The sequence below is a fragment of the Sturnira hondurensis genome, unplaced genomic scaffold (genome assembly GCF_014824575.4).
Source record: "Sturnira hondurensis isolate 20B ecotype Veracruz unplaced genomic scaffold, ASM1482457v3 Scaffold0025370, whole genome shotgun sequence".
Lineage (NCBI taxonomy): Eukaryota > Metazoa > Chordata > Mammalia > Chiroptera > Phyllostomidae > Sturnira > Sturnira hondurensis.
This window is the reverse complement of record NW_028098001.1, coordinates 7234445-7261114: the sequence shown is the minus strand read 5'-3', so window position 1 is coordinate 7261114 and position 26670 is coordinate 7234445. Positions and strand designations below refer to the sequence as shown.

Genomic DNA, 26670 nt, shown 5'->3' with positions numbered 1-26670 from the left:
AAATTGGTGCTTTGATCTTGCCCTATATTTTTCATTTACTATTTTTTCTTTGCTACTGATTTGGGAAACTCAAGGCCAGATCTCTATTATAGACTATTACCTAGTAATACATTATCCTATGACTTTCTGATTTTTTAAAGTGCCCATCACTGTAATTACCCCAAATTCTTTCAGAATGGGGTAAGGTAAAAATAATGAAATACTATGGGAGCCATTTTGAACATATGAAAAAGTTTACACTATCTGTGTTACTATCTTATGTTACCTTTACAAATGCCAGAGCTAGTGTATAGGGCCAATGCATACTCTACTAGCATAACATTTATCTGTTGTGAGAGGTTGCTCATATTTCAAATGAATTTCTAGTTATCAAACTCCATATAATTAAGCAACTTGTAATGAGTCAAATTTGAAAATCTTCTGTAGAAAAAGAAAAAGAAAGAAAGAAAAGAAAAACACAGGTTTATCCATTTGTAAAGGCACACGTTAGGTATTATCAAGGTCCACTAAAGTAGCTTAAATCTAGGAGGAACCCTGAGAAATTTCTTCTAAAAATTATTATTAAAATGAAAGTAAATAATGATAATTTAACACTTGCTAACTTTTTACCATGAGAAATGACTTTTCAATGTAAGTGGAAATGCTTTTTGTAAGTGTTCCAAAACTTTTTACACGTTTTCCTTGACTCAACAGTGTCAATTCCAAATAGCAAATATATTAGTTGTTTAACTCATCAGTCAATTCACGGAGGAGGAACTACAATATTATAAAACTACTTTCCTATTTTGTGGCAACAAATTAGAATAACTAAAGAAAAAGTATCAAACACTGGCCTACAAAAGGCCCAATTTATGTACAACATGGTCAGATGCCATTGCCAAAGAATGACTACAGGTACAGAGAACAACTAGTAATGAAGCAAAGCACAAAAATGAAATGCAGTAGAGAAATGACTGTAGGGATTAAGTCACAGAAGAGAAAGGCTAAAACTATCATATAATATCATTTCTAACCTGGCTTCATCACTGAAATGGGGATACTGATTAAGGTGCAATTTAAAGAGAGGTAGGCCACGAAACCTGTTATTGAATGACTTAAGCCAAATTCAAAACAGATACGCCAGAAGTTTGAAACTTCAAAACTAAATTACTAATTGCATCCCTGGTATAGCAATTTGAGGATGAAAGAGAGGAAAATGCTATGTAAGTAATCACAACCAATGGAAATAAATGGCTCACAAAGGCCCTCTGTAGTGCCAGTGGGGGCAGGGCAGTGTAGTACAATATTTATGGCACTTGGGAGCCAAACCTCCTGTGTTGAAATCCTGGGTCTGATCCTTGGGTTCATTAGTAAACTGCATAATAAAGTTGGAACCTGACAAATGGTAACAGTGTGTCCTACCATATTTAGAGCTTCCCTGGAGCTGTACAATAGAGAAATGGGCAAGACCAAATTCATTCAAACAATTTCTGTAAGTCACAGTGTTTGGGGTTGGGGCTAAAAGATCAGAAATACAAGATGTTTCCTTTCAAAGAGCTCAAAACTACAATTTGACAAGGAAAAAACCAGGGGTTAAACCATGGTTCAGGTTTTTTTTTTAATGGGATAAAATCATTTATTAATATTTGCTTAAAAGCTTTACTTAAAAGAAAAAAATTCCTCATTTATGCTATAAGTTGTTGAAAGCAATCTATAGTGACAACTATAATTTTAAAATAAAAACTAGGTCTGCAAGAATTAGCAAAAGTTAAAATAACCTAGAAGTTGTCACTTTAGGTTCGCCTTTCCTCTGTCCTGCAAATGAGAAAAAGAATAGGCAAGTGCTCTAATGCATTTCTATCTTCTATGCAATTAGCAAGGCGGGTGTATTTGACTTGCACTCTTTTATCCATAGAAGCTCCCCCCTCCCCATGAAGCTATTAGGCAAAAGGACACTTAATGAAAACAAAGACATTGTTCCTTGAGTTTTTATTCTTAGGGATACCCCCATCCCTGTTTCTTCCTTAAGTGCCTCCATCAGTTAGTCACCTCAAACAAAGATGTATGCTTTTATAAGTCTTAAAAGACAGGAAGCTGTGTTAAACTACATAGAAAGGAACATATGTTTAGGTTTCTACCCAGTTTGAGAACAGATTTTACTAAAATATTTAAAACATTATGGGCGACAAAGTTTACTGTTTTCAGGAGTCAATAAAAACTTTTGTGCCAGGTGGGATAAAGCTAAGAACAGTTCCTCTCATATGAAGATATACTTTAAATGACCTTTTTCCTTTTTAAGTTATATTTTGACTACTTTATTACAGATGTCCTTATTCTTACCCCTTTGCGCTCTTCTACCCTGTTCCCTTACGCAATCCCAACACCATTGTCCATGTCCATGGACCATGTGTCCAAGTTCTTTGGCCACTCCATTTCTTATACTGTACTTTACATACCCATGGCTGTTCTATACCTTCCTGTTTGTACTTATCCCCTCACCTCTTCACCCATCCCCCTACACATCTTTCCCACTTGGCAACCATCAAGGCTCTTTGAATCCATGGTTCTGTCTCTGTTCTTCTTGTTTGCTTAGTTTGATTTTTAGATTCAATTGTAGATACGTATATTTGTCATTTTATTGTTCCAAGTTTTGATCTTATTCTTTTTCTTAAATAAGTCCCTTTAACATTTCATATAATAATGGTTTGATGATGAGGAACTCCTATAGTTTTTTCTTGTCTGGGAAGCTCTTTGTCCTTTAGTTCTAAATGACAACTTTGATGATTAAAGCAATCTTGGCTGTAAATTCCTGCCCTTCTTGAAATATTCTTTGAATATTTCTTGCCAATCCCTTCTAACCTGCAAAGTTTCTTTAGAAAAATCAGCTGACAGTCTTATGGGAACGCCCCTGTAGGTAACTAACTGCTTTTCTCTTGCTGCTTTTCAGACTCTCTCTTTATCTTTAACCTCTGGCACTTTAGTTATGACATACCTTGGAGTGGGCTTCTTTGCATCCATCTTGTTTGGGACTCTGTGTTTCCTGGACTTGCATGTCTATTTTCTTCACCAAATTAGGAAAGTTTTATTACTTTTTCAAATTGATTTCCAATTTCTTGCTTTCCCCCTTCTCCTTCTGGCATCTCTATGATGCAGATGTTGGAATGCTTGAAGCTGTCCTAGGGACTGCTTATACCATCCTCATTTTTTTTCAATTCTTTTTTCTTCTTGTTGTTCTTATTGGTTTGTTTTTTGCTTCCTTATGTTCCAAATCACCAATTTGATCCTCAGCTTCATTTACTCTACTGTTGTCTCCCTGTAAATTGTTCATTCCAATTAGTGTATCCTTCATTTCTGACTGAATCTACTTTTTTTACCTTACAAGAATTTTGTTAATTTTATTGACATAGTTGAAATACAATGAAATGCACATAGCTAACATATAAAATTTGATATATTTTTTAAAGATTTTATTTACTTATCTTTAGAAGGGAAGGAGAGAGGGAGAGAAACATCAATGTATTGTTGCCTTTCGTGTGTCCCCTGCTGGGAGTTGGCCTGCAGGGAACTGGCCTGCAACCCAGGCATGTGCCCTGACTGGGAATCGAAATGCGATCCTCAGGTTCGCAGGCCCGCGCTCAATCCACTGAGCTACACCAGCCAGGGCCTAAAATTTGATATTTTTATGTATGTATATACCTATGAACCAATCCATGATCAACATAATGAAAATATCTGTCACTTCCAGAGGCTTCCTCATGCTCCTTGGTAATAACACCTCTTTTCTGCTAACCCTCTTCTGTTCCATCCCTGAGCCTGCAAGTAACCGGTTTCATTCCTATCACTATATTAGTTAATGTCTTCTAAAATTTCGATAAATGGAATATGGTATGTGTTCTTTTTAAAAATATATTTCATTGATTATGCTAGTACAATTGTCCCATTTTCCTCTCCCCTTTATTCCCCTTTACTTTGTGTCTGTGGGTCGTAAAGTTGTTTGGTTTCTACATTTCCTTTAGTATTCTTAACCTACCCCTGTCTATCTTCTATCTACCATTTATGCTACTTATGCTCTGTACCTTCCCCCCCCTCCTTTTCCCACTCCCTCACTGATAGCCCTCCATGTGATCTCTATTTCTATAATTCTGTTCCTGTTCTAGTTCATTGCTTACTTTGTTTTTGCTTAGGTTCAGTTGTTAATAACTGTAAATTTGTTGTCATTTTACTGTTCCTGTTTTTGATCTTCTTTTTCTTAGATGAGTCCCTTTAACATTTCATATAATAAGGGCTTGGTGATGATAAACTCCTTTAACTTGACCTTATCTGAGAAGTGCTTTATCTGCCCTTCCATTCTAAATGAAAGCTTTGCTGGATAGAGTAATCTTGGATGTAGGTCCTTGCCTTTCATGACTTGGAATACTTCTTTCCAGGCATTCCTTGCCTGTAAGGTTTCTTTTGAGAAGTCAGCTGACAGTCTTATGGAAACTCCTTTGTAGGTAACTGTCTCCTTTTCTCTTGCTGCTTTTAAGATTCTCTCCTTATATTTCATCTTGGGTAATGCAATTATAATGTGCCTTGGTGTGTTCCTCCTTGGGTCCAACTTCTTTGGGATTCTCTGAGCTTCCTGCACCTCCTGGAAGTCTATGTTTTTTGCCAGATTGGGGAAGTTCTCCTTCACTATTTGTTCAAGTAAGTTCTCAACTTCTTGCCCTCCTTCTTTTCCTTCTGGCACCCCTATGATTCAGATGTTGGGACATTCAAAGATGTCCTGGAGGTTCCTAAGCCTCTCCTCATTTTTTAAATTGTTTCTTTATTCTGTTCTGGTTGAATGTTTGTTTCTTCCTTCTGGTCCACATCATTGAGTCCTGGTTTCCTTCCTATCACTGTTGGTTCCCTGTACATTTTCCTTTATTTCACTTAGCATAACCTTCATTTTCCCCTCGAATTTGCAACCACATTCAATCAATTCTGTGAGCATCCTGATCACCAGTGTTTTGAGCTGAGCATCTGATAGGTTGGCTACCTCTTCCTCACTTAGTTGTATTTTTTCTGGAGCTTTGATCCTGTTTCATTTGGGCCATTTTTTTTTAATCTTGGCATGCCCGTTATGTAGTAAGGGGTGGAGCCTTAGGTTTACACCAGGGCAGGGCAGCCCATGTTGTGTAGTGAAGCTGTATGTGGGGGAGGGGTATGAGGGGGGAAAATACTGCTTGTTCAGCTCTCTACTGGTTTCCAGTCACTTCCCCTGCTACCCACAATCAAATTGGGCCTTTTTGGTGCCGATTCCCAGGTGGGTGGGTTTGTGTACATCCTAGAACCCTGTGGGTCTCTCCAACAATCTATCCTGTGAGGCTGGGAGTTTCTCCCACTGCCACCTCAATGCCCCCAGGTGTTTTCAGTCAGCAGTTTTGAGGCTTTATTTCCCTGCACTGGAACCCTGGATTGTGTGGTCTGTCTCACTCCCCAGTTGTTCCTTCTGATTTATCTGCATGCCAGTGTGGGACCGACTGATCCGCCAGCCACTGCCTTGCTGGCCCCAGTCCTTCAGCCACTGCCTTGCCGAGAGTCCTCTCCACTTGGCTGCCCATCCACCCCTCCTACTGGTCTGGATGAATGTTTCTTCTTCAACTCCTTGGTTGTTGGACTTCCATAGTGTTTGGTTTTCTGTCAGTTCTGGTTGTCTTTTGTTTTTAAATTTGCTCTTGTCCTTCTTTTGGTTGTGTGAGTAGGTGCAATGTGTCTACCTACCCCATCATCTTGGCCAGAAGTCCTGACTGGATCTTTTTTATGCTGCTGAGGTTCTCACTAAGATCCTTGAGCATCTCTGTAACCAGTGTTTTGAACTCTGCATCTGATGGATTGCTTATCTTCCATTTGTTTAGTTCTTTTTCTGGAGTTTTTTTTTGTTTTGTTTTGTTTACTCATATTGTCAGTCTCCCTGTATTTGTTTCTATGTATTAGGTAGATTTGCTTTGACTCTGTGTCTTGGTACTGTGGCCTAATATAGTAAGTGTCCTGTAGGGTACAGTGGCACAGTCTCCCCTATACCCAAGCTGGGTACTCAAGGTGCACCCTTTGTGTGGGCTGAGTATACCCTCCTCTTGCAGTTGAGCCTTGGTTGCTGTTGGAAGATCAATGTGAGGGATTTACCCAGGCCAGTCAGCTGCAAGGATTGGTCATGACCACTTACCATCCTCCATCAACCTCCATGGAGGATCAGTTGTGTAGGGGCAGGGTAGTGATGCTCTGATGTGGTCTGTAGCTGGCCACTGGATGCATTGGCCCTGGGTTTTCCTGGGTTGTTCAGGTTAAGACCAGACCCTACTTGTGTTTTGCCCAGGGCTACCCTGCCTGAGATGTAAAGGCACCTGAGACGGCTGTTACTTATTCTGGGCTTGGAGATTCCCAGGTGAAGCCTACCTGTGAATCTAGGTTGGCTGCTTCTAGTGCTGGGCCTGGGGCTCCCTGAGGCCAGCTGTTGCTTGTTTGAGAGGGTTTTGGAAGTTGTGAAGCACGAGCCAAGACCAGTCACTCATATGCAAAAGCAGCTTGGTTGGGCTCGTAAGTTGGGAGGAGCAGTCTTTGAGGATCTTCAAGGCGGGGTCAAATGATGTTATCCAAGTTGATGGAGTCTCAGATATGGCATCAGCTCTGTGGGGAGAGGTTTCAGAAAAGGGACAATGGCCTCTGCTTGCCTTGATGCCAGATACTTCAGTTCTTCTTCCCTTAGCTGCTATCCCAGTGCTGGAGCTCAGAGGGAGTGAGTCTGAGGAACAGGTGAGTTAGTGTGTGGGTACTTTAGGAGGAACTACTTGGGGCTCCAGAAGTTTCTTCCACTGATTCAATCCCTCCTGGTTTTTGCAGCCACAGGTTCTGGGGAGCTATCTTTCTGGCACTGGAACCCTGGGCTGGGGGCCCCGTTGTGGGGCTGAGACTCCTTGGTCCCAAGATAGCACTCCCAAATTTTAATCTACCACATGTGGGCAAGGGACCAGCCTGTTCCGCATATGTACCCCTTTCACCAGTGTGGATAGATGTGGTTTCTTTAATTCCGTAGTTGTCAGATTTCCATTCAACTTGATTTCTGACGGTTCTGAGTGATGGTTGTTTATATTTTAGTTGCAATTTTGATGTGGTTGTGCAAAGAGGCAAGCCGTATCTGCGTAAACTGCCATCTTGACCAAAAGTCCCTATACTTTAAATTCTTAAAAATGTTTTCTGGACACAAGATCTTCAAGCAGGTTTGTATATTTTGCACCATGGGTTATCTCCGTGGGCCTGGATCTGATGAAAAGGTTCACAAAAATACCTGACATTATTCAGAGTTTAACAAAAGAAAACAGCAAAAATTCCGGGTGCTAAGGTGGCATGCCTTATTTACAGAAAACCATAAAAATTATTAATTTTTAAATTCTTGCCTATCAAAGCTCTTAATTGGAGAGAAAAATATGTGTTGGTTAATATTATAAATCAAAATGTAGGTGTTTAAATTGTATTGTACGCATGGATTCAGAAGGAAATGACAAACCTTTAAAGATCTTAAAGAATTACAATTTATTTCTGTGAAATTTAATGACAAAGCCAGCTGTAGGAGGAAAACCATTTATTAAAAAGAAAAACAATGAAGCACTCTCTGTGGCTTTGGTTAGACAAGAAAAGCATTATTTTGGGACATACTCTTCCTCATACAAAGGGCATAACATCTATAGTCTGACTCCTCGGTATGTCACCAGCATGGCTGAAGGTGTATTTGCACTTTTGTGAGGCCCAGAAGTACCCGAGATAACTGAGGCAATGAAAAGGAAACACATCCCTGGAGATTAAGTGGACAGGAAGAGTTTTATTAATGAACTCCAGGAAGGACTGATGACAGAGACATGAAGGGACTGAATGAATTAGAATAGAAAGGAGTTCACATTGGACAAAAGCCAGGAAAAAAGCCAAAGGCCAGAAATTAAGAAAGCATGTACAAATTCAGAGAGAAACACACCTTCTTTCCTCCACACCAAAACAAGAGCAAAATAGTATATTCTCATGTTCTGAAATGCAAACGAATTGTAGTTACTACCATGAAGAAAGCTGCAGCATACAGCAAATGTCAAAAATGAGAAATTCCTGTGTTAAATTGCTATCTTATGTGTTTATTCTAAGATGATTCTATACCTAGAGAACTACTTTTTCAAATCAACTAAAGCAGTAATAAAAGAACATCTGCATTTGAAAATTAAAAGAACTCCCTAGTTATATAAAAGCAACATTTCCAATATTTTTGATTCCTTGTTTTAAGGAACATTTGTTAAAACCTCTGGGACTACAAATGTGATAGCAAGCTGTATAGCACTCTGAAAAAAGGAAAGTTGAAGTATTTTCTAATGTTGTTTCTTAACAACTTACTTCGAAGAGATGTTGTAAAGGATTGGACTGGAGTTTTTCTTCATAGCCAAACAGTTGGAAGCCAGTTCCCAGAAGACCTATTGCAATAATCCGTAAATGAAAACATAAAATGGAACAGCAGAGAATAATCATGGTAGGGAACAGGTATAGTTGTATAAAAAGATCAATCTCCCATTATTATGTATCTTGAGAACATTGCAAACACATACTATCACCTTCTGCTACCCCATAAACTGACACAAGTCAAATTCAATATATTGAATCACAAATTCGACAGGTTGAAATAGATCAATTACTAAAATTAATTTCACAGAAGCCAAGACTATAAACTCATCAAAGGCAGGGGCTAAAACTAATTTATCTTTGTACTAACAGTGTTCAACAGTTCCCTAGCAGACAGAATAAAAGAATCATTTCTTGAGCAGTCACCCTGGGGAAAACATGATGCCAGGCACTGGACACTCCAAGTTTGTTTAGACAAACTGATGGCAAGTGATTTCAAAACTTCCTTTTAAACTTATAAATGTAGCCCTGGCTGGCGTGGCTCCGTGGATTGATTGAGCAGTGGCCTGGGAACCAAAGGGTCACCAGTTTGATTCCCAGTCAGGGTTCATGCATAGGTTGTGGGCCAGGTGGGGTCCCCAGTAAGGGTTGTGTGAAAGGCAAACACACATTGATGTTTTTCTATCTCTCTTTCTCCCTCTTCTCCCCTCTCTCTAAAAATAAATAAAAAAAATATTATTACCTCCCCTGTAAATGTTAAAATAAAACAAAGGTAGGAATTATCTTGGTATGATAACATTACTTCTTAAACAAATAATTGAACTAAGGCAATAAAAAGTAACACTTGAAACATCCCTGATTATTTCTCTCATTCAAGGTGACCTAGCAACAAAATTCTTTTACCTGACAAACTTTTGTCAATACTTTTTTTTCAGTCTTTGATGATAAGTTTAACATTCAGAAACAATGTTTATTTGAATCTTTTAAAAAAATAACTGAAGTTTATAATCCAGCAATGAAAACACAGTGTGGACTGTGAATACTTTAGGACATTGTACTAAAAGATGATCACAATTTCAGTTTTAAAGGGGATCTGCAGCCTGGGGCCAACAGCAATAAAAGGTATTACAGTTTAATTAATTAATTAATTAATTAATTATTTTTACAGTTTAATTATTTAAAAAATCACTTTTATACAACTATACCAATTACCAAGCTTCAGCATAAAGGACTTATCGCCACTGGGCCTTGCAGATTGGTGTATATTTTTCTATACAGGCTCAGCAAAGTGGGATGCTACTGAACACATGGCTATATGAGTATAATGCTTTGGAGCTGAGATAGGCCTAGAAGGATGACTAAAATATGTACCAGCTCTATTCACTTTTGAGCAAAAGCACATATGATTGTGATTCAGAGTCTTGGGGGCAAGCAGGGTTTGGAAAGATGCTCAGTGTTTTAAAAAACAGAAATAGGAAAAGTAAACGCCAATTCTATTTAACATTTCACCTAATATACTTTCAAAAGCTAATTTTGTGCCTAAGAATGCCTGCAAACTTCCAATATGGGATAGCTGAAACAACCAAAATTAACTCTTCAACAATGATGGTTATAATGGAAATGTTGACAGATCATTAAGCACTGCAGTTCTTTAGAGAAAAAACAGCTATAATAAAATTCTGCAGCTAAAATTTTATGACTACTATAATCACATATTTGCTAATGTCTGTGAAATGCCCTAAGTTGGTCAAACCAATGCAAAGTGGACACCATCTATTAAATCCGACTGTTAAGCCTAGAGCCCCAACCCCTGACTACCAGATGCTGTGAACCACGGGTAGAATTTTAAAATGCAGGGCATGTTTTCTGATTTCTCCACAAAAAAGCACAGTGGATATAAGAGCAGATTCAAGTTCTACCCTTTTTAAGGTCTAAAAAAAGATTTTTTAACTCAAAGAATAATATTAATAAGAAAAAGTCGTGATAAGTCTGTCTTTTGAAAGCTTTGGTTTCATTTCACTAGATATAAAACATAATATTGCCAGTAAACTTTAGAACAGGCAGTGCACACTGCACTTCATAGAACCTTTAAAATATTACTTAGCCTTTCTTTTGGATTAGTATTATAAGATACCTCCCTGGACAGAGTCAGAGTCATTCATCATTCTAAGTGCCCCTGATGTGCCAAGCATTACAGAGACAAAAATAATTAAGACACACTCTGTGCCCTCAAAACCCATATAATCTAGCAGGAAGAGAAGCACACAAATAAGACAGTGAGACAGAAGCCTATTTGAATAGAGCTGGGTACTAGGAACGTGGTGATGTGAGAAGGTGGGTCAGGATGTGTCTGTCTGTCAGTGCTTTACAGAGGTGACACTGTAAGCACTGGATCATAAAAGCATACATAGTAGTGGTGGTCAGGGAGTTTTTCAACCTGAAATTTTACATGCTACCAACCCTTTAGCATCTTAGCAACTACATTTGTCTTGTCCTTCCATACCCTGATTACTGATGTATATGAGCTAGAAATGATTCTGACTAAATTCTTGATATTGGAGATAATTTGTGGCACTTATCTATCTGGGTCTTGCTCCTCTTTTCCTCTTTGTTTTTCTTGTAGATCACAGGCCCAGGGAGGCTGGACTTCCCTTATTTTAAAAATGGTGGGTCACGCCTTGGCTGGTGTGGCTCAGTTGGTTGGGCAACATCCCACAAAGTGAAAGGTTGCTGGTTCCATCTCTTATCAGGGCACATGCCTGGGTTGTAGGTTTGGGCCCTGACTGGGGCATGTGGGAGTGCAACCAATTGATGTTTCTCTCTCATATCAATGTTTCTCTCCCTTTCTTCCCCTCTCTCTCTAAAAAAAAACACAAATAAATAAAGTCTTTTAAAAAAATGGTGGCTTGCTCTGACCTGTGTGGCTCAGTGGTTTGGGCATCATCTCACAAATTGAAAGGCCATCAGTTTGATTCCCAGTCAAGGCCCATGGGCTGCAGGCCAGGTCCCCAGTCAGGACGTATGCAAGAGGCAATGGATCCCTGTTTCTCTCCCTCTCTTTCTCCCTCCATTCCCCTCCAAGAGTGAATAAAATCTTTAAAAATAGAGGTGGGCCTGTGGTTGAGAAGAGTGCCTAAAGCTTTACTTTTCCCCCCTGTGTATTTACTTCTCCATTTAACTCACAAATATATTTTTCTTTAATAAAACCACAAAACTCTGTATTTATTTGGTGTTTATCTAAATGTATGAAGTTTCCTCCCTCAAAACTTGTGTGGTGAGAATTAGTCTAATAAGTAGAATGCAAGATTTATGCAAAGAGCCATTAGGAAGGAAAAAAAACATGTAGGAAGCACTACTTTACCTAGTGAGATTCTGCTTATATTCTGTCCACACGATCAAGTGACCTGATATTAAAACATATTACATTTAACAGTGAAATGAAAAATAAAATCTCAAACTTACTTACCAAACTGCATGCCCCAATCTCCAAGGTAATTTATTCTGGTTACTTGATGTCCTAAAGCTTCTTTGAGATTTGCTATGAAATTTCCTAGTAATGAATAAAACATATAGTTTCTCATTCTTGTTATCCATTTTGGCATAAGAACCATGTGCTTCTCTATTATCAAAGTGTAATACAGAAAATTCTTTTGGTAAAATTTAACAATTCAGTTTTTTTTATTAAAACATCCAGTATTGTGTTTTCATCTATGCTATGGAAAGTAAGAAATTATTGTGGGGGCACTTATTATAAGGAATCTCTTAACTTTCACAAGAACAGAGTGTTTATTAACATTAATGGGAGTAGGGAACATGTCTAAGTCAATGCCAAGGACAGAAAATAACACTGTCTTGGTAATAAGAAACAATTTGGCTGTGCCCTAAAGACCCTGAACTATATTGGCTTTATTTCTATATAGCTCACTTTGCCAAGTAGATTCTCAATAAATATTCTCTCTTCCTGGTCCAAATAGTTCCCTTAACAACTATTAAACAACTTTGTCACGCTCTATCCATCCATCGTTCCTTTTCATCACTCCTTTAATTTTGACTCACTCATGTAGCTCTTCTTCTACTGTATATTTGTTATACTCTTTTTTCATCAAGTCCTATAATTTCTTCTCTTAAAATGCAGCTTGAGAACTTTGTAACAATGAAAGCTGACCCCAGTTTAATAATAATGTATGCCACAACTGCTGATTTCTCCAATTCTTAGAAGTATTCAAGTATGGGTTAAATGACTTTCTCTTTAGCATGCAATAGGCAAATTTTTATACTGAAAGACAGATTAGATGAGATAAACTTCAAAGTCAGTTCCAATTCTAATTGCAGTTTTTAAATTGGACTGCTGCATTATATGTTTTAAATATATAAAAATCATAAATCTACACACTACACCAGCGACTGTCAACTGGTGTGCTTCAAGAGGCACAGTGCTGTGCTGCAAGGAATTTTAAAACATGCAATACCCTACTATGTGGTTAGCCAGGGGCAGTGACCGCTTTATTTGAAAATCCTTAGATTTTCAAATAAAAAAATGACAATAGCCAACACAACAGCCATGGTGTGAATGAATCAAAATTACCCGATTTTTTTTTGGTCAGATTTTGTGGAGTGGAATTTTAGTAAATAGTTTATGTGTGCCATGAAATAAAAAAGGCTGAAATCGCTGCACTAAAACCTTATAGCTATAAAGTACGATAGTAATCTTTATTAGGATAGTCTTGTTTCAATTTCCAGTCTTGAACACTCCAGTTAGCACACCCATCACTAAGACGAGTTTCTTTTTTTATTTAAATTGAGATACAACTGACATACACCATTGTTAACAAAATATATAACTAAAAAATTGGGAGAGATTATTACCATCTCCACATTACCGTATTTTTTGGACTATAAGACGTATGTTCCCCCCTGCCCAAATTTGGGAGGAATAATGGCTGTTAATGCTGCTGTTGAGTTCTGTTTACATTTACATTGGTGAAATGTTACGTTATTTATGTTATCAAATATTTTACCACATTTTTTTGCTTCAAACGTTTTTTTCCTATTTTCCTCTAAAACCTAGGTATGTCTTATGGTCTGAAAAATACCATAATATGGTAATTATTTTCATTTTTACATCTTTTTAGATCTCATATACATATGTTTTTCATATTTTTAAACAGTTAAAATCATAACAAATATACCAGTCAAAACTGGTTTCTGAATTAATCTTTTGGTTTTGAACAAATTTCTTTTTTTCACTTTTAAACCAATCTTTCCCATCATGTAATATTTATTATCAACCTCATATAAATCTAAACTTTTTTGTTCTATTGTTATTTAAGCATTAAACCATAAGACTGAATTATCAAAGACACATTTAGTATTTTCTGTGAAATGACACTTACCTATGATGGTAGAACGCAAATGTCCAACGTGAAATTTTTTGGCAATGTTAGGTGAACTGCAAATAATTGCAAAAAATTATATTTCTGTTCTAAGAACAAGAGGTCTAAAATGAACTAGGTCATGCCTCCACAGATTAACACATTGGGGACTCAGGCCTTTAGTAATTTGTGGCAAAGATAAGTCAGAACTCAAAGAATCATCCTTAGAGAAACTGACCCTGTGATTCATGAGGCTGTGCCATTCACAGAAGTGGCACACTTAAGAAGAAGCAGATACATTTAAGGATTGATTTAAAAAATGAAGCCTTGGCTAGTATAGCTCAGTGGATTGAGCGTGGGCCTGCGAACCACACGATCGCGGTTCGATTCCCACTCAGAGCACATGCCTGGGTTGCAGGCTAGTTCCCAGCAGGGGACTCATGAGAGGCAACCATACATTGATATTTCTCTCCTTCCCTTCCCCTCTAAAGATAAATAAAATCTTTTAAAAAAAATGAACACAGAAATATTGTTTTGACACAAACAATGTTGACTATAGGGAATTATATTTAGTGTACCAGTTCATAAACCCTTTATCTTGTTAAAAATTATTGAGGGTCCCAAAGAAATTTTGTTTGTATGGGTAGTATTTATCAATATTTACTGTATCAGAAATTGAAAGAGAAAAATACAAAAAATATTTATGAAGTAATCTTCCCAGAATAATCAGAAATCTGATTCACCACTCCAAATTCTCAATCAATACCTTTATCACTGCTCTGTATGCTTAAGAAGTTTTAATCAATAATTTAACAATATAAATGCTTCTAAGACACTCACTACTAACAGGCAGTTTTATGCAGTTAACATGCATTAACTCACTTCATACCCGTAAGAAGTGTAAAGTGAGGTCCTATTATCTCTTATTTTATAGAGGAGGGAACTGGGACAACCAGGAAAAGAGGTAATAAAGCCAATGTGGCAATATCTTCATCATTTGAATCTGGGTGATGAGTATATGGGATTTAATTTTACTTCTCTTTTGTATATGTTTGAAATTTTAAGTTTTTCAATATTAAAAAGGTGAGTTAACCAGAAAGCCAGAAAAATATATAAAACACTAGTTTTATAAAGCTGGGTTGTTAAGGTCTGTGATTTTGAGAGAATGAGAACAAACAAGGTGATATCTATGACTGCCTTAACAGCAAATTTGTGAGCTAAAGAAGAAAAATTTGTAGCACAAAAGGTTTATGTTGGAAAAGGAAAAAAGTTTCAAATCAATAACCTAAGGTTTTCCTTTAAAAAACTAGAAAAGGAGGACTGAAGTAAGCAAAATAAAAGAGAATAACAGAGAGAAAAGCACAAATCAATAAAACAGAAAACAAAGAAAAGTTCTATTATTATACACAATTGTAGTGGTGGTTACACAGTATGTACACTTTTGCCAAAATTCATCAAATATATGCTGAAATATGATGAACTGTGTTGTAATTATACCTCAATAAAGCTGATTTAAAAACAGATCAACAAATAATACTACAAAACAATAAAATTACAAACCAACCTTGGAAGTTCTGCTGTTAAAAAAAGCAAGGATTCAAACAACATATAATGTGTGAGATCTGTTTATGAAGGCACAGAATACCTCTGGGTGACTAACAAAAAGCCAGTCCGGTGAACGCCCAAAGGACAGAACCAGGAAACTGGGATGGGGAGGAAACTTTCTCTTCACTGAATATACTTTTCAATCTTTGATTTTTTCAAAAGTATTTTAGGTATTTATATTAGGTATTTATATTACTGTTTTTTAAGCTTTCACAGAGCTTTTGTTTTTTCCTCTAGAGATAAAAGAATTGAGTTTATGTAGATCTTCAGCTTTAACAAAAAGCTGCTTGAAATCATCAACTTGCCATCCTCCGGCACCATGTTCCTATTGGGAAGGAAAAACAATAAGATGGGAAATACAAATTCAACTCCCTGGCAACCAAAGTAGCGGCAGTGAATGAATTATAGTTTGGACACCTTACTGGGACTTGTAAAAAATTATTTCATGTTAATTTCCTCAATCTTATAAGAAAACACAAATATTATTGCTCTTATTTCTCATGTAAGAAAAGAGACCAGAGGTCACCAAATCAGTTACTAGGAGTCAGAACTGGTACCCTCATCTTTTGGTTTCTCATTTTTGTAATCAGAGGTCCTCAAACCGTTCTGTGAGAACACTTCACACTGGGGGCAGAAGAGGGTAGGAGAAGAGGAAAGGCTATCACTACTGACTGCTCTCCTGCAGGTTTGATCTGAACAAAGAAAGAAAGTCCGACTTTGCAGAGAAAGGCAACAGTAGTTATCTTCAGATTTTACACCACCTATGATGGACAGTCTTCTACTCTGGCTCTTCATCACACTGCTCCTAATCTGACAACGCACGTATATGTTATCGGGGAGGCAGTAAAGGTTAGGTATGCAGGCTCCGGAGTCAGAGTTAGAACTATGACCCTGAGCAAGTTACCTGACCTATTATCATCATCATCTCAATGTAAGGCGCAAGTTTTTGGAGCACTGTGATTGTATCTGTTGCTTTTAGGGGAAAGCTGTTTGGTCTGTTTGAGACACTATATATTTAAAACTTGCTCTTCTACCACATCTCTCATTTTAAGAAGAAATTCAAGGACAATGTTTCTATCAATTTTGCCCCGTCCCCTACCTGTTTGTCTCTACTTTGAAATCACAATGGTAAGCACCACAGCAGCTAGAAAACTTCCAAGGGAGGAGGACAGCTGTGGCGCCCACAGCAATGCCAGATGGAACATGACAGAGAGCAAAGATGGCTACTGAGAAATGGGCTCTGCCTTCATCAGCTCAAATGCTCATTTAAGTTCTAGCCATCCTTAACCACTTTGGGGAAAAGGAGAGGGGGTAAATCCATAGGCAAATAAATCACCACAGAAAAAGCCTATAACTCGAATAGAACAGTTTATTTTTAGATATTTCTGGCAAGCATAAATAAAAAAAGGAACACTGTATGGGAAACAAAAACTGAGTAGAAAAGCCAGAGAACAAAAGAGTAAGGAAAACTAAGGTTCTGGTATTTTGAGCTTGGCTGGGCAGGAAAGATGGGGAAGTGAAAATGAAAAAGAAGGTATTAAAAATGAGCACTGGTGGCAACTTTTCAAGTTTCAAGAAGCTTAAAATGGCATGATTTCAAGGAGGTACTCATGGGAACAGATACTATACCACCTCCCTACTGATTTTCCTTTGCTGCTGGTTAGGTAAAAGCATGGGCTGAGAGTAATAGGGTACTGAAGTGCCTCTCCAGAGAAAGGTGATGTGTCCTACATCAATGTGAAGACATAAAAATAAAGATGGCCAAAAATCTCTGCCACTAAGGGATGTAGTGCATTTTGCCTCCCCCTGGATGTGGGCGATGTGACTTGCTTTGAGCAGCAGAATGTGACAGAAGTGAGTCTGTGCCTATTCCAAGACCAGATGTGTGTACCATCTTGGACCCCTAATCACCTTTGTAAAGAGGTCTGGTTACTCTGTTGGAGAGACAATGTGTAAAGAGATGCCTAGCCAGCCCTCAGGTAAGCGGCCATACAAATAAATGAGCCACCTGTATTTCTAGACCCAGTATAATCTCTAGATAAACAGAGCTGCGTAAGTGACCACAGGCAAGTAAAAGAATCACTGAGCTACACCATCCCTGATTTCTTGATCTGTGGATCATGAACATTAAAATGGTTGTTTCAAGACACTTACCAGGAGTTGGCAAACCTTTTCTTAAAGAGCCAGACAGTAAATATTTTAGGCTTGCAGGCCATGCCACCTGATCTCAACTATTCAACTCAACTCTATTCAACTGTCACTGTAGTATAAAAGCAGCCACTACAGACAACATGTTAACTGAATGTGCTGGCCTGTGTTCCAGTAAAACTTTACTAAAACATGGCAGGCTGGATTTTGCTGATGAGCTGAATGTTGTTAATCCTTGTATTAAGTTTTTTTAAAAGAGATTTTATTTATTTTTAGGGAGAGGGGAAGGGAGAGAGAAAGAGAGGGAGAGAGACATCAATGTGTGGCTGCCTCGTGAATGTCCCTAACTGGGGACCTGGCCCACAACCCAGCCAGGCATGAACCCTGACTGGGAACTGATCAAGTGATCCTTTGGTTTGCAGGCTTGTGCTCAACCAACTGAACCATACCTGTTTTGAAATAATGCAAGAGGAGGTAACTGAAATGACAGGCAAGTTGCTTCGGAACGTGGCCTCAGGGGGACCACATGAAGTCCCTCTCCTCTCTGTGATACAACAAATGTTTCAGCTTTACTTTTAAGTATCATGATTGGGGTGCACTGCTAGTACAAGATTTATTCACATTCTCTGACTGCTCCATAGGATCATTAGTTCAGTCAGCAATGAGTCCTCATCATAAACAGATGAGTTTATGGAATCTTACAGGATGTCGTTTCTAAGAACAGAAATGAATGGCAGAGGCAGTACAAATGTGGAAACCATAAAACTCATTTGCTTTTGATCAAGCAGGTGTCAATCATATCTAAGTTGAATTAAGTTATCCTCATAAATTATAATGAGTTAGAAAACCCACAGTTCTATTTCCCATATCAAATTTAAAAAATCCTCCACAGAAATATATACTTAAGGAAATAAAAGGCTCTAGCAAGTTCTAGCTTTCTATATAAGGAAAAAAATTCATTAAGACTCTTCCTCAGGTTTTAGGAAGACAAATTCAACACTTCTGATAATTTTTACAAGCTGTTAACCTGTCAGCTATGCTCTGAAAATGTTTTCTTTTCTTTTTTGGTTTCTTAAAAACAGTTAAAATATTAGATAGTTGTACTGATGAAGACTCTAAACAGTCTACGAAGACTAGTTAGAGAAATATTAAAACTTCAAGCTATTTTTCTGATAATTTAAAAAGTTATATATGAAAAATACTACAAGGTTTTATTCCCTGGAATCAAATTATGTTAAAAATTTTAATATGTTAGTAAGCATTACCTCTGCTTTAAAATTTTACTAAAAAGAACTAGTTATTCCAAAAAAGTAACTATTAAATACTTAAATTCGAAAAAAGAAACAGCCCATAATAATCACTAGACTTTTTTTAATTGGAGTACAAAAATTTTTATTCAAGTCACTGTGATTTTAAGAAAATAATATAATCTCACTGGTTTTCAATTTTTCCACATGTAATTTCATGATACCTTGGATGATGATAGTAAAAAGAGTCACGTGCTCAGCCAACTGATTAACTAACACATAAGAGTAGCACTCACCTGAATTCAACCACAATCTTCTGGGGAAGACCAGAGAAAAGCTCACTTTTCAATCCATATTTTGAGCCATCTTTGATTACTTGATTTAGCACTGTCTGAAAAGTAAAGGCTGAGATTTAATAATAAAAAATCCTGCAATTTAAAAAACTACTTTGTTACTGGGAACTAAATGTTGCTGATTTGCTTATTCTAATTTACGGAACTGAGAAGTTTATAGCAATGCCAGCAGTACCACTTTCCTGAGTTCCTATCTACAGGGGCTTTTCCACACAGTACATCCTGTCTATTCCTCCGCACAGTGATTAATCACATGGGCATTTTACAGGTGAAGAAATTGAAGTTTAGAGGGGTCAAGTAACCGCCAGAAGTCCCACAGCAAACAGTACTGATAACAACAAAACCAGGAGCAGCATCTAATATTTTACTGACTGCATACTGTGTCAGGCACTGTTCTAAGAATTTCCTATGTATGTACTCATTTAATCCGCACAATAACCTTAAGAGATAAACATCATTTTTACAAATGAGGAAGTAGGAGCACAGAGAGGTTAAGTAATTTACCCAAGGTCATATGGCTATTAAGTCATGTAACTGCTTTTATTCCATAGCTTATGTGCTACCTATCACATGCTGCTGCTACTTTTGTGATACTAATAATCACAAGCGATGGTAAAAAACAAATAAAAAATTAGAATTCAAATGCTTATTGGCTATGTAAATAAAAAACAGAAAATTTTACAGAAACAACCAAAACATAGTCCAGGTTAATTTTTAGTTATTAACACAGGACAATTATATACTTCACAAAATTCATTTTATTTTGCTAATGGTGATGATTTATTTTAGGATTTTGAATTTACTGTGATAGACTTTTACTTACTTTTATATTGGTTTTGCTTTTCAAAGTGGATTATGAGTCCTAAATATGCAGTTAATGACATGGAGAATTTTACGATCATAAATGAGAATTAGTTAAGATGGTCACTCAATGGAAAAGGCAGAAAGATAGCAGGAAGCATCAAAGTAATACTTTTCAGATGCATCTACAGAGTGCTAGGTTCAAGTCTAGATACCTTTATGTTATCTTTAAGCCTCATAATCTGCTGCAAAAACTAAGCTTCGGAAACAGTATGTATAAGTCTTTGCCCAAGGACATGGAGAAGACATTCTCTTCACTCACACGGTACAGTGGGACACAGAGATAAAGGATTAATAAACACAGAGACATGGAAGACAAGAGTGCCTGTCACACACTAGGTGCCTATTAAATGTGAATTACTTCAAGAATATGTGTGACAAGAAGGCTGCAAGTGGGGAGGTAAACAGTGAGAAGAAATTCATACTCAGGTTGTTCTAAAGTTAAAGTCTACCCATCTTTTTCACTTTCCATCCCTTTTTATGTACTAGATGGTAGACTCCACAAATGGTAACAGCAGTAAGTTAGAATGCTCTTTATAAATGACTCAGTTCATTGGTTTCTCTGGCACAAATACAAAAAAGTAACTTTAATGAAGAACTATCCTATATGCTTCACTTCCAAACATTCCTCTTACAATCTGACCCACCCTGTGACCTAGAACTTTTTTCTCTACTATTTCACTAAAAGTGCTCTCCAATCAAAATTCTAAATGCCAAGCCTAAATGAATGCTTACATTTTAATATACTATTTTTATGAGTACATTCTTTTTCTAAAATAAAAAAAAAGGTAAAGTTCAAGTCTAGAGCGAGTGCCTTTTGATCCCTTTGTGCCTTCCAGCCTTCCCCGGGGATGCCCACTTTTCACACACTATCTTAGCTAAAGACTCCCCTCCTCTTGCAGTGACCCTCCCTCTTTGGTTGTAATGATACCACTCTCTACTGACTTTTGCCTCTTGGTTTCCTTTGCAGGCTCCTCTACCACTGCCTGTCCCTCCACGTCCCACCCTGTACCCCTTCCTTGCTTCTAGTCCTTACATTACCGGTCTCCTAGGTATAAGTTGCGAAGACTTCAACCACTACTTACCTAACAGAGTACCTCCTGTGCCACAGAGTGACAGAACCAGTTCAGGACCGGACAGCGCTCTCAAGCACTTCAAATAGAATATATTGGGTTGGCCAAAAAGTTCATTTTTTTCCATGAAACGAAAGGTACATTTTCCATTTTCCTGAGTAACTTTATTGATTTGGACATTTTGCGTATGTTGGCTATCTCCTGCATTCATTGTTCTCAATTAATGTCTTGATTTTATCACTATCAACTTTAACTGATGTACATGAAACTCAGCAAACCACCTTTGACATGTTCGATAGTCACAGCACCTTCTCCATACACTGCACAAATCTTTTTAAAAAAACTTCAGTTGTTTTACCTTTCTTGAAATAATAAAGCATAATATGCTGAAAATGCGTATTTTCATCCATCTTCAATATTAAAATGGCTACACAAAAATTCATCAATTTTGGTAAGTTTTGTTTTTAATGTATACTGATAGAACAGCAGTTACAGTACAATCTAACAAAATTGTTTCAAATGAAGTTAAAGACAACTAAGTGCTATCAGAGTACTCTTATGGAAATAACCAAACCAACTTTTTGGCCAACCTAACATGTCTCCTCCTTCTGCATTCTCCATTTCCACGAACTTTACTCCCAACTAATCAAGTCTAAAACACAGGAGTTCCTAAGATTACCCCTTTCCCTCCCTCATATCCACAACCAATCAGATATTAATCACCAAGCCCAGCTAATGCTATCTCCCAAATATCATTGTAGTTGTACCCTCTGCCTCATCATATGTCAGCTATACCACTACAAAACAACAACCACAACAAAGCAGTAACACCTATCTTCTTATAATGTACATATAAATACACAGTTGGCCCTTGAAGAATGTAGGGGTTAGAAGCACTGAGCCCCAGTGCAATTGAAAATCCATGTATAATTTGACTCCCCTCAAACTAATAGCCTATTGCTAACAGGAAGCCTGATTGATAAACAGTCTATTAACACATTTTTGTACGTTATATATGCTATATACTGTATTCTTACAATAAAGTAATCTAGAAAAAAACATATTTAAAAATCATCAGGAAGAGAAAATACATAAAATCCATGTATAAGTGGATCTATGCAGTTCAAACCTGTGTTGTTCAAGAGTCAATTGTATAACTATTAAAATGAAACTTTATTAGTGTAATACCCAAAATTATCATATGTTCTAGCTGTGGTACACACAGGAAAATGCTACAGCTCTTTATGCAGAGCACATAAGGCCCTTCCAGTGTATAATTTCGTATCTTCCCCATACTATCCTATATGCAAAGTATACTCAAAGCATACTAGCTGATTTCCAGACCATGACATGTTTTTGACTGTCTGTACTCTGGCCCAAGCTGTCCTCTCTGCCAGCTCTTGTATCCCCCATGTAAATTCTTCTTTATGTTTAGCTCAATTCAAGGTTATTCTTCTTGCCTCAAGACAGACTTAAGTGCAACTTTCTTTACGCTGGATTGCAACTTTAAACATGCCTCCATTATATTAGTCATCACATTATCATACCCATCATACTTTACATTATTTTTATGCTCCTTATTTTTTATCATAAGTTCCTTGAGGGCAGGAACTATCTTTAGATTTCATTAATATAGTCCCCGGTAAATAATAAGCAGAAGGTTTATTAAATTAATGGGCACAGAGAAGAAAGCTATTAACTCTAGACTGGCAATGAGCTAGTAAATTCCCTCATTCCGATAGATAAACAAGCTAGATGCCCATATTCACCAATATGTCTAAATGTAAGAGGTACTCAGTAATGTAAATATAGGTGCATAATGAGTATATAATCAGAAAATAAATCTTTCAAAGTTTTCACTTTTTGGAGTGCTTTAACAAATTAACAAATATTCTAATTGGCTAGCACTGATTTATCTATCACCGTCACTTTTCTGCGATGACTTTTGTCATTTTACCTAACTCTTCATTGGTTGCTATTTTCCTACAGCTCTCAACAAGACTTCTAAGTGAGCTACCACTACCTATTTGTCTAGTCAATTCTTTGGTCAATAGTGGAAAAGTGCTTAATTATTCATTCTTCCCTTGTGTTCAACCAACAGGTACTACCCATTACTTGAATGCATCCTGACTGCCTACTGACACAAATTTAATTAGTAAAAGTTAGTTTCTCTTGAAAGTCACCCATTAGCTACTAACAGGTGAAAGTCTGGTACCAAAGTGACAGTTATTTACAATGTATGAACTGATCATACCATCTTCTAGCTTTGAAATTTTATGATCTAGTCCCAGAGATCTGGCAGTTTCTATTGCATCTAATTTACAGTTTAGCCTCCTACCTCTGAGAATGACTCATATGAAGAGATTGTAATTGTAATCACTATTAGTGATCCAAACTTAAGCTAACATTTAATCATCCTTGGTGCTTGCAGAGCTAATAACTGAACTGCAATTCATGAACAGGTAAATGTTTCATGCAGGCTAAGTTTGCGCACATTTAAGCAATGACAAATTAATAATTCTCTTTTTAAGGATTAAGTTTTGGACATAAATCACTGGCCATATATCAATCTTGACAACCCTAAAATGTAAAAAAAAAAGGATTTTTAATGGTTCTAGAAGAGCTGAATATTTTTTCTTGATATGGCCTGAAAAATTCATTAGGCACACAAATGATCACTATTTAAGGCCAGAAATAATAGACCCAGATGTAGAAGAAATTAGACTTTAAGCAAAAAAGAATTATCATTAAAAAATTATAATTTATGACTTCTGGTAAGATGGAGGTGTAGGAGACACACTTCACCTCCTTCATGCAAACACAGAGAGAAGTACAAGTATTTCTCAAAAACAAGTAACAATTAGAATTGTCAGAAAATGTATGGAAATCCTACAACCAAGGATTTAAAGAAGCCACATTCATCTAGATGGGTAGGAGGGGTGGAGCACTGAGATGGGTGGAGAGGCAGTGTGGCAAGGAGAGGTGGCGGCAGTGGCAGATAGGGCGGTCCCACATTCATATGTGGTGGATAAAAATCGGGACAGATGCCTCAGGAGTGAGTGATCCTAGCCCCAAGCCAGAACACAAGGCCCAGGGTTCCAGTGCTTAAAAGGTAAATCCCTATAACTTCTGGCTGTAAAAACCAGTGGGGCAGAGGAAGAACCTGGTAGAGTTTCAGGAGAGTTCGTTTAAAGGGCCTGAATGGTCCTAGAACGAATGCAAACCCACCCACTCCTTGATTGGGCTACAGTTGGAAGGTGGCCAGCTGCATACAGGAAGTGGGTGAAATGACTGGAAACAAGGAGAGTGCTGGCAAACCTCTAAAAGCCAGGCAGAGGCATCATCCTCTCTCTGAACCCTCCCCTCACACAGAGATACAGAGTGGTGAGGCACATTGCCCCGCGCTCATGATTACTTAAGGCTCTACACAATTTACAGGTACATTTTATAGTGAGTCAAAGCAGCTCTACCTAATACACAGAAATAAACAGTGAGGCTGCCAAACTGAGGAGACAAAGAAATATGGCCCACATGAAAGAACAGAACAACCCCCCAGAAAAAGAACTAAACAAAATGAAGGTAATTAATCTGTCAGATGCAGAGTTCAAAACACTACTGATCAGGATGCTTGAAGAACTCACTGAGTATGGCAAAAATATAAGGAAAGAAATGAAGGTTACAGTAAGTGAAATAAAGAAAAATCTATAGGGAACCAACAGTTGAGAGGGTGAAGCCCAGAATCAAATTAATGATTTGGAACACGGGGAAGGAAAAAGCATTCAATAAGAACAACAGGAACAAAAAAGAATTCAAAAAATATTGAGGATAGGTTTAGGAACCTCTGGGACAACTTTAAATGAATCAACATGCCAAATCATTGGGGTTCCAGAAGGAGAAGTGGAGGAGCAAGAAATTGAAAACTTATTTGAAAAAATAATGAAAGAAAACTTCCTTAATTTGGCAAAGGAAATAGACACATAAGTCCAGGAAGCACAGAGTCCCCAACAAGTTGGACCCAAAGAGGAACACGCTAAGACACATCATAATTAAAGTGCCAAAGATTAAAGATAAAGAGAGAATCTTAAAAGCAGCAAGAGAAAAGCAGTTACCTATAAATGAATTCCCCTAAGACCATTTTCTCAAAAGAAATTTTGCAAGCTAGAAAGGACTGGCAAAACATATTCAAAGTGATGAAAAGCAGGGACCTACAACCTAGATTATTCTATTCAGCAAAGCTATTATTTAGAATTAAAGGGCACATAAAGTGCTTCCCAGATAAGGTAATGCTAAAGAAATTCATCATCACCAAACCATAATTATGTGAAATCTTAAAGGGACTTACTTAGAAAAAGAAAAGATCAAATCTATGAACATTAAAAGACCAACAGACCTGGATGGTGTAGCTCAGTGGATTGAGCACGGGCCTGCGAACCAGAGTATCGTGGTTCGATTCCCAGTCAGGGCACATGCCTGGGTTGTAGGCCAGTTCCCATCAAGGGACGCATAATAGGCAACCATACTTTGATATTTCTCTCCCTCTCTCCTTCCCCTCCCCTCTAAAGATTAATAAATAAAACCTTAAAAAAAAGAGCAACAAATTCACAACTATCAACTGAATCTAAAAAAACGAACTGACCAAACAACCAGAACAGGTACAGAATCACAGATACAGAGATCATTTGGAGGTTTGTCAGTTGGGGTGGGGGGAAAGGGGGAGAATGGGGGAAAAGGGTGCAGGGATTAGGAAGCAAATTTGGTAGGTTCAAAATAGGGTGATGTCAAGAATAGTACAGGAAATGGAGAAGCCAATGAACTTAAATGCACGACTCATGGACATGAATGAAGGGGATTATTGCTGGAGGGAAGGGGGTTAACTGGGTGAGGGGGCAAAGGAGTAAAATATTGGGGCAACTGTAATAGCATAATAACATATATTTAAAAAACATTATAATTTATAGCACAGACACTTTCAATACCCTCTTTTTAGACTATGGGTGTTCATTCACTGCTTAGCTACTGTGAGCAATGGGCTTGTTCCTTTAACAAAAACCACACTAAGATCCACATCCTCAAGGCCACAATGAAGGGAGAATTTCTATGTGAGGAAGAGTAGCTGGACCTGAAAGCCCTAACTGTTATTCTCTCCATTGTCAATGGAGAAAGATTTGGGAATATTTTTAATAGCAAGTAGGCTCCTTAAGCCAGTGAAAATCTGTTTGTTAATTGTAATAAAGCATGAAAATTCATGGCTATTAAATGTTGAAATTATTAAGTAAATATTGTATTTTCCTGTGTATAATGTACACTCACATTTGTGGCACAAACTATGAGAAAAAAATGCTTTTGACTTTTAAATTCAATTATTTATTTATTTATATTTAGGCAGTTGTTTCTTATGTTACAAAGCCATTTCAGCATTTATTTTTGAACATATTATAGTACAAGAAATTTTATGTAAGAATTACCAAACATAAGAAACACAAGGTATTTGGGATACTAACCACGTATAATAGGTATCCTTATTTTTCCCTCAAAAAATTGGGCAAAACAGTGCACATTATACATAACAAAGTACAGTCTATATCATGACTTAAAATAAAAACTACATCTCTTTCAGGTAAGCTGGCTATAAAAGCAA

General features: G+C 37.3%; 1 protein-coding gene across 1 annotated transcript in view; it reads right to left on the bottom strand.

Moving 5' to 3' along the window:
* Positions 1 to 26670, bottom strand: part of RARS2 (arginyl-tRNA synthetase 2, mitochondrial) — a 64654-nt gene that overhangs the window by 21239 nt on the left and 16745 nt on the right. The window contains exons 5-8 of the mRNA XM_037039363.1: positions 19042 to 19136; positions 13767 to 13822; positions 11840 to 11923; positions 8371 to 8447 (exon numbers count right to left, since the gene is read on the bottom strand). Of these exons, the coding sequence (XP_036895258.1) occupies positions 8371 to 8447; positions 11840 to 11923; positions 13767 to 13822; positions 19042 to 19136 (312 nt within the window). The remainder of the gene's footprint in view (positions 1 to 8370; positions 8448 to 11839; positions 11924 to 13766; positions 13823 to 19041; positions 19137 to 26670) is intronic.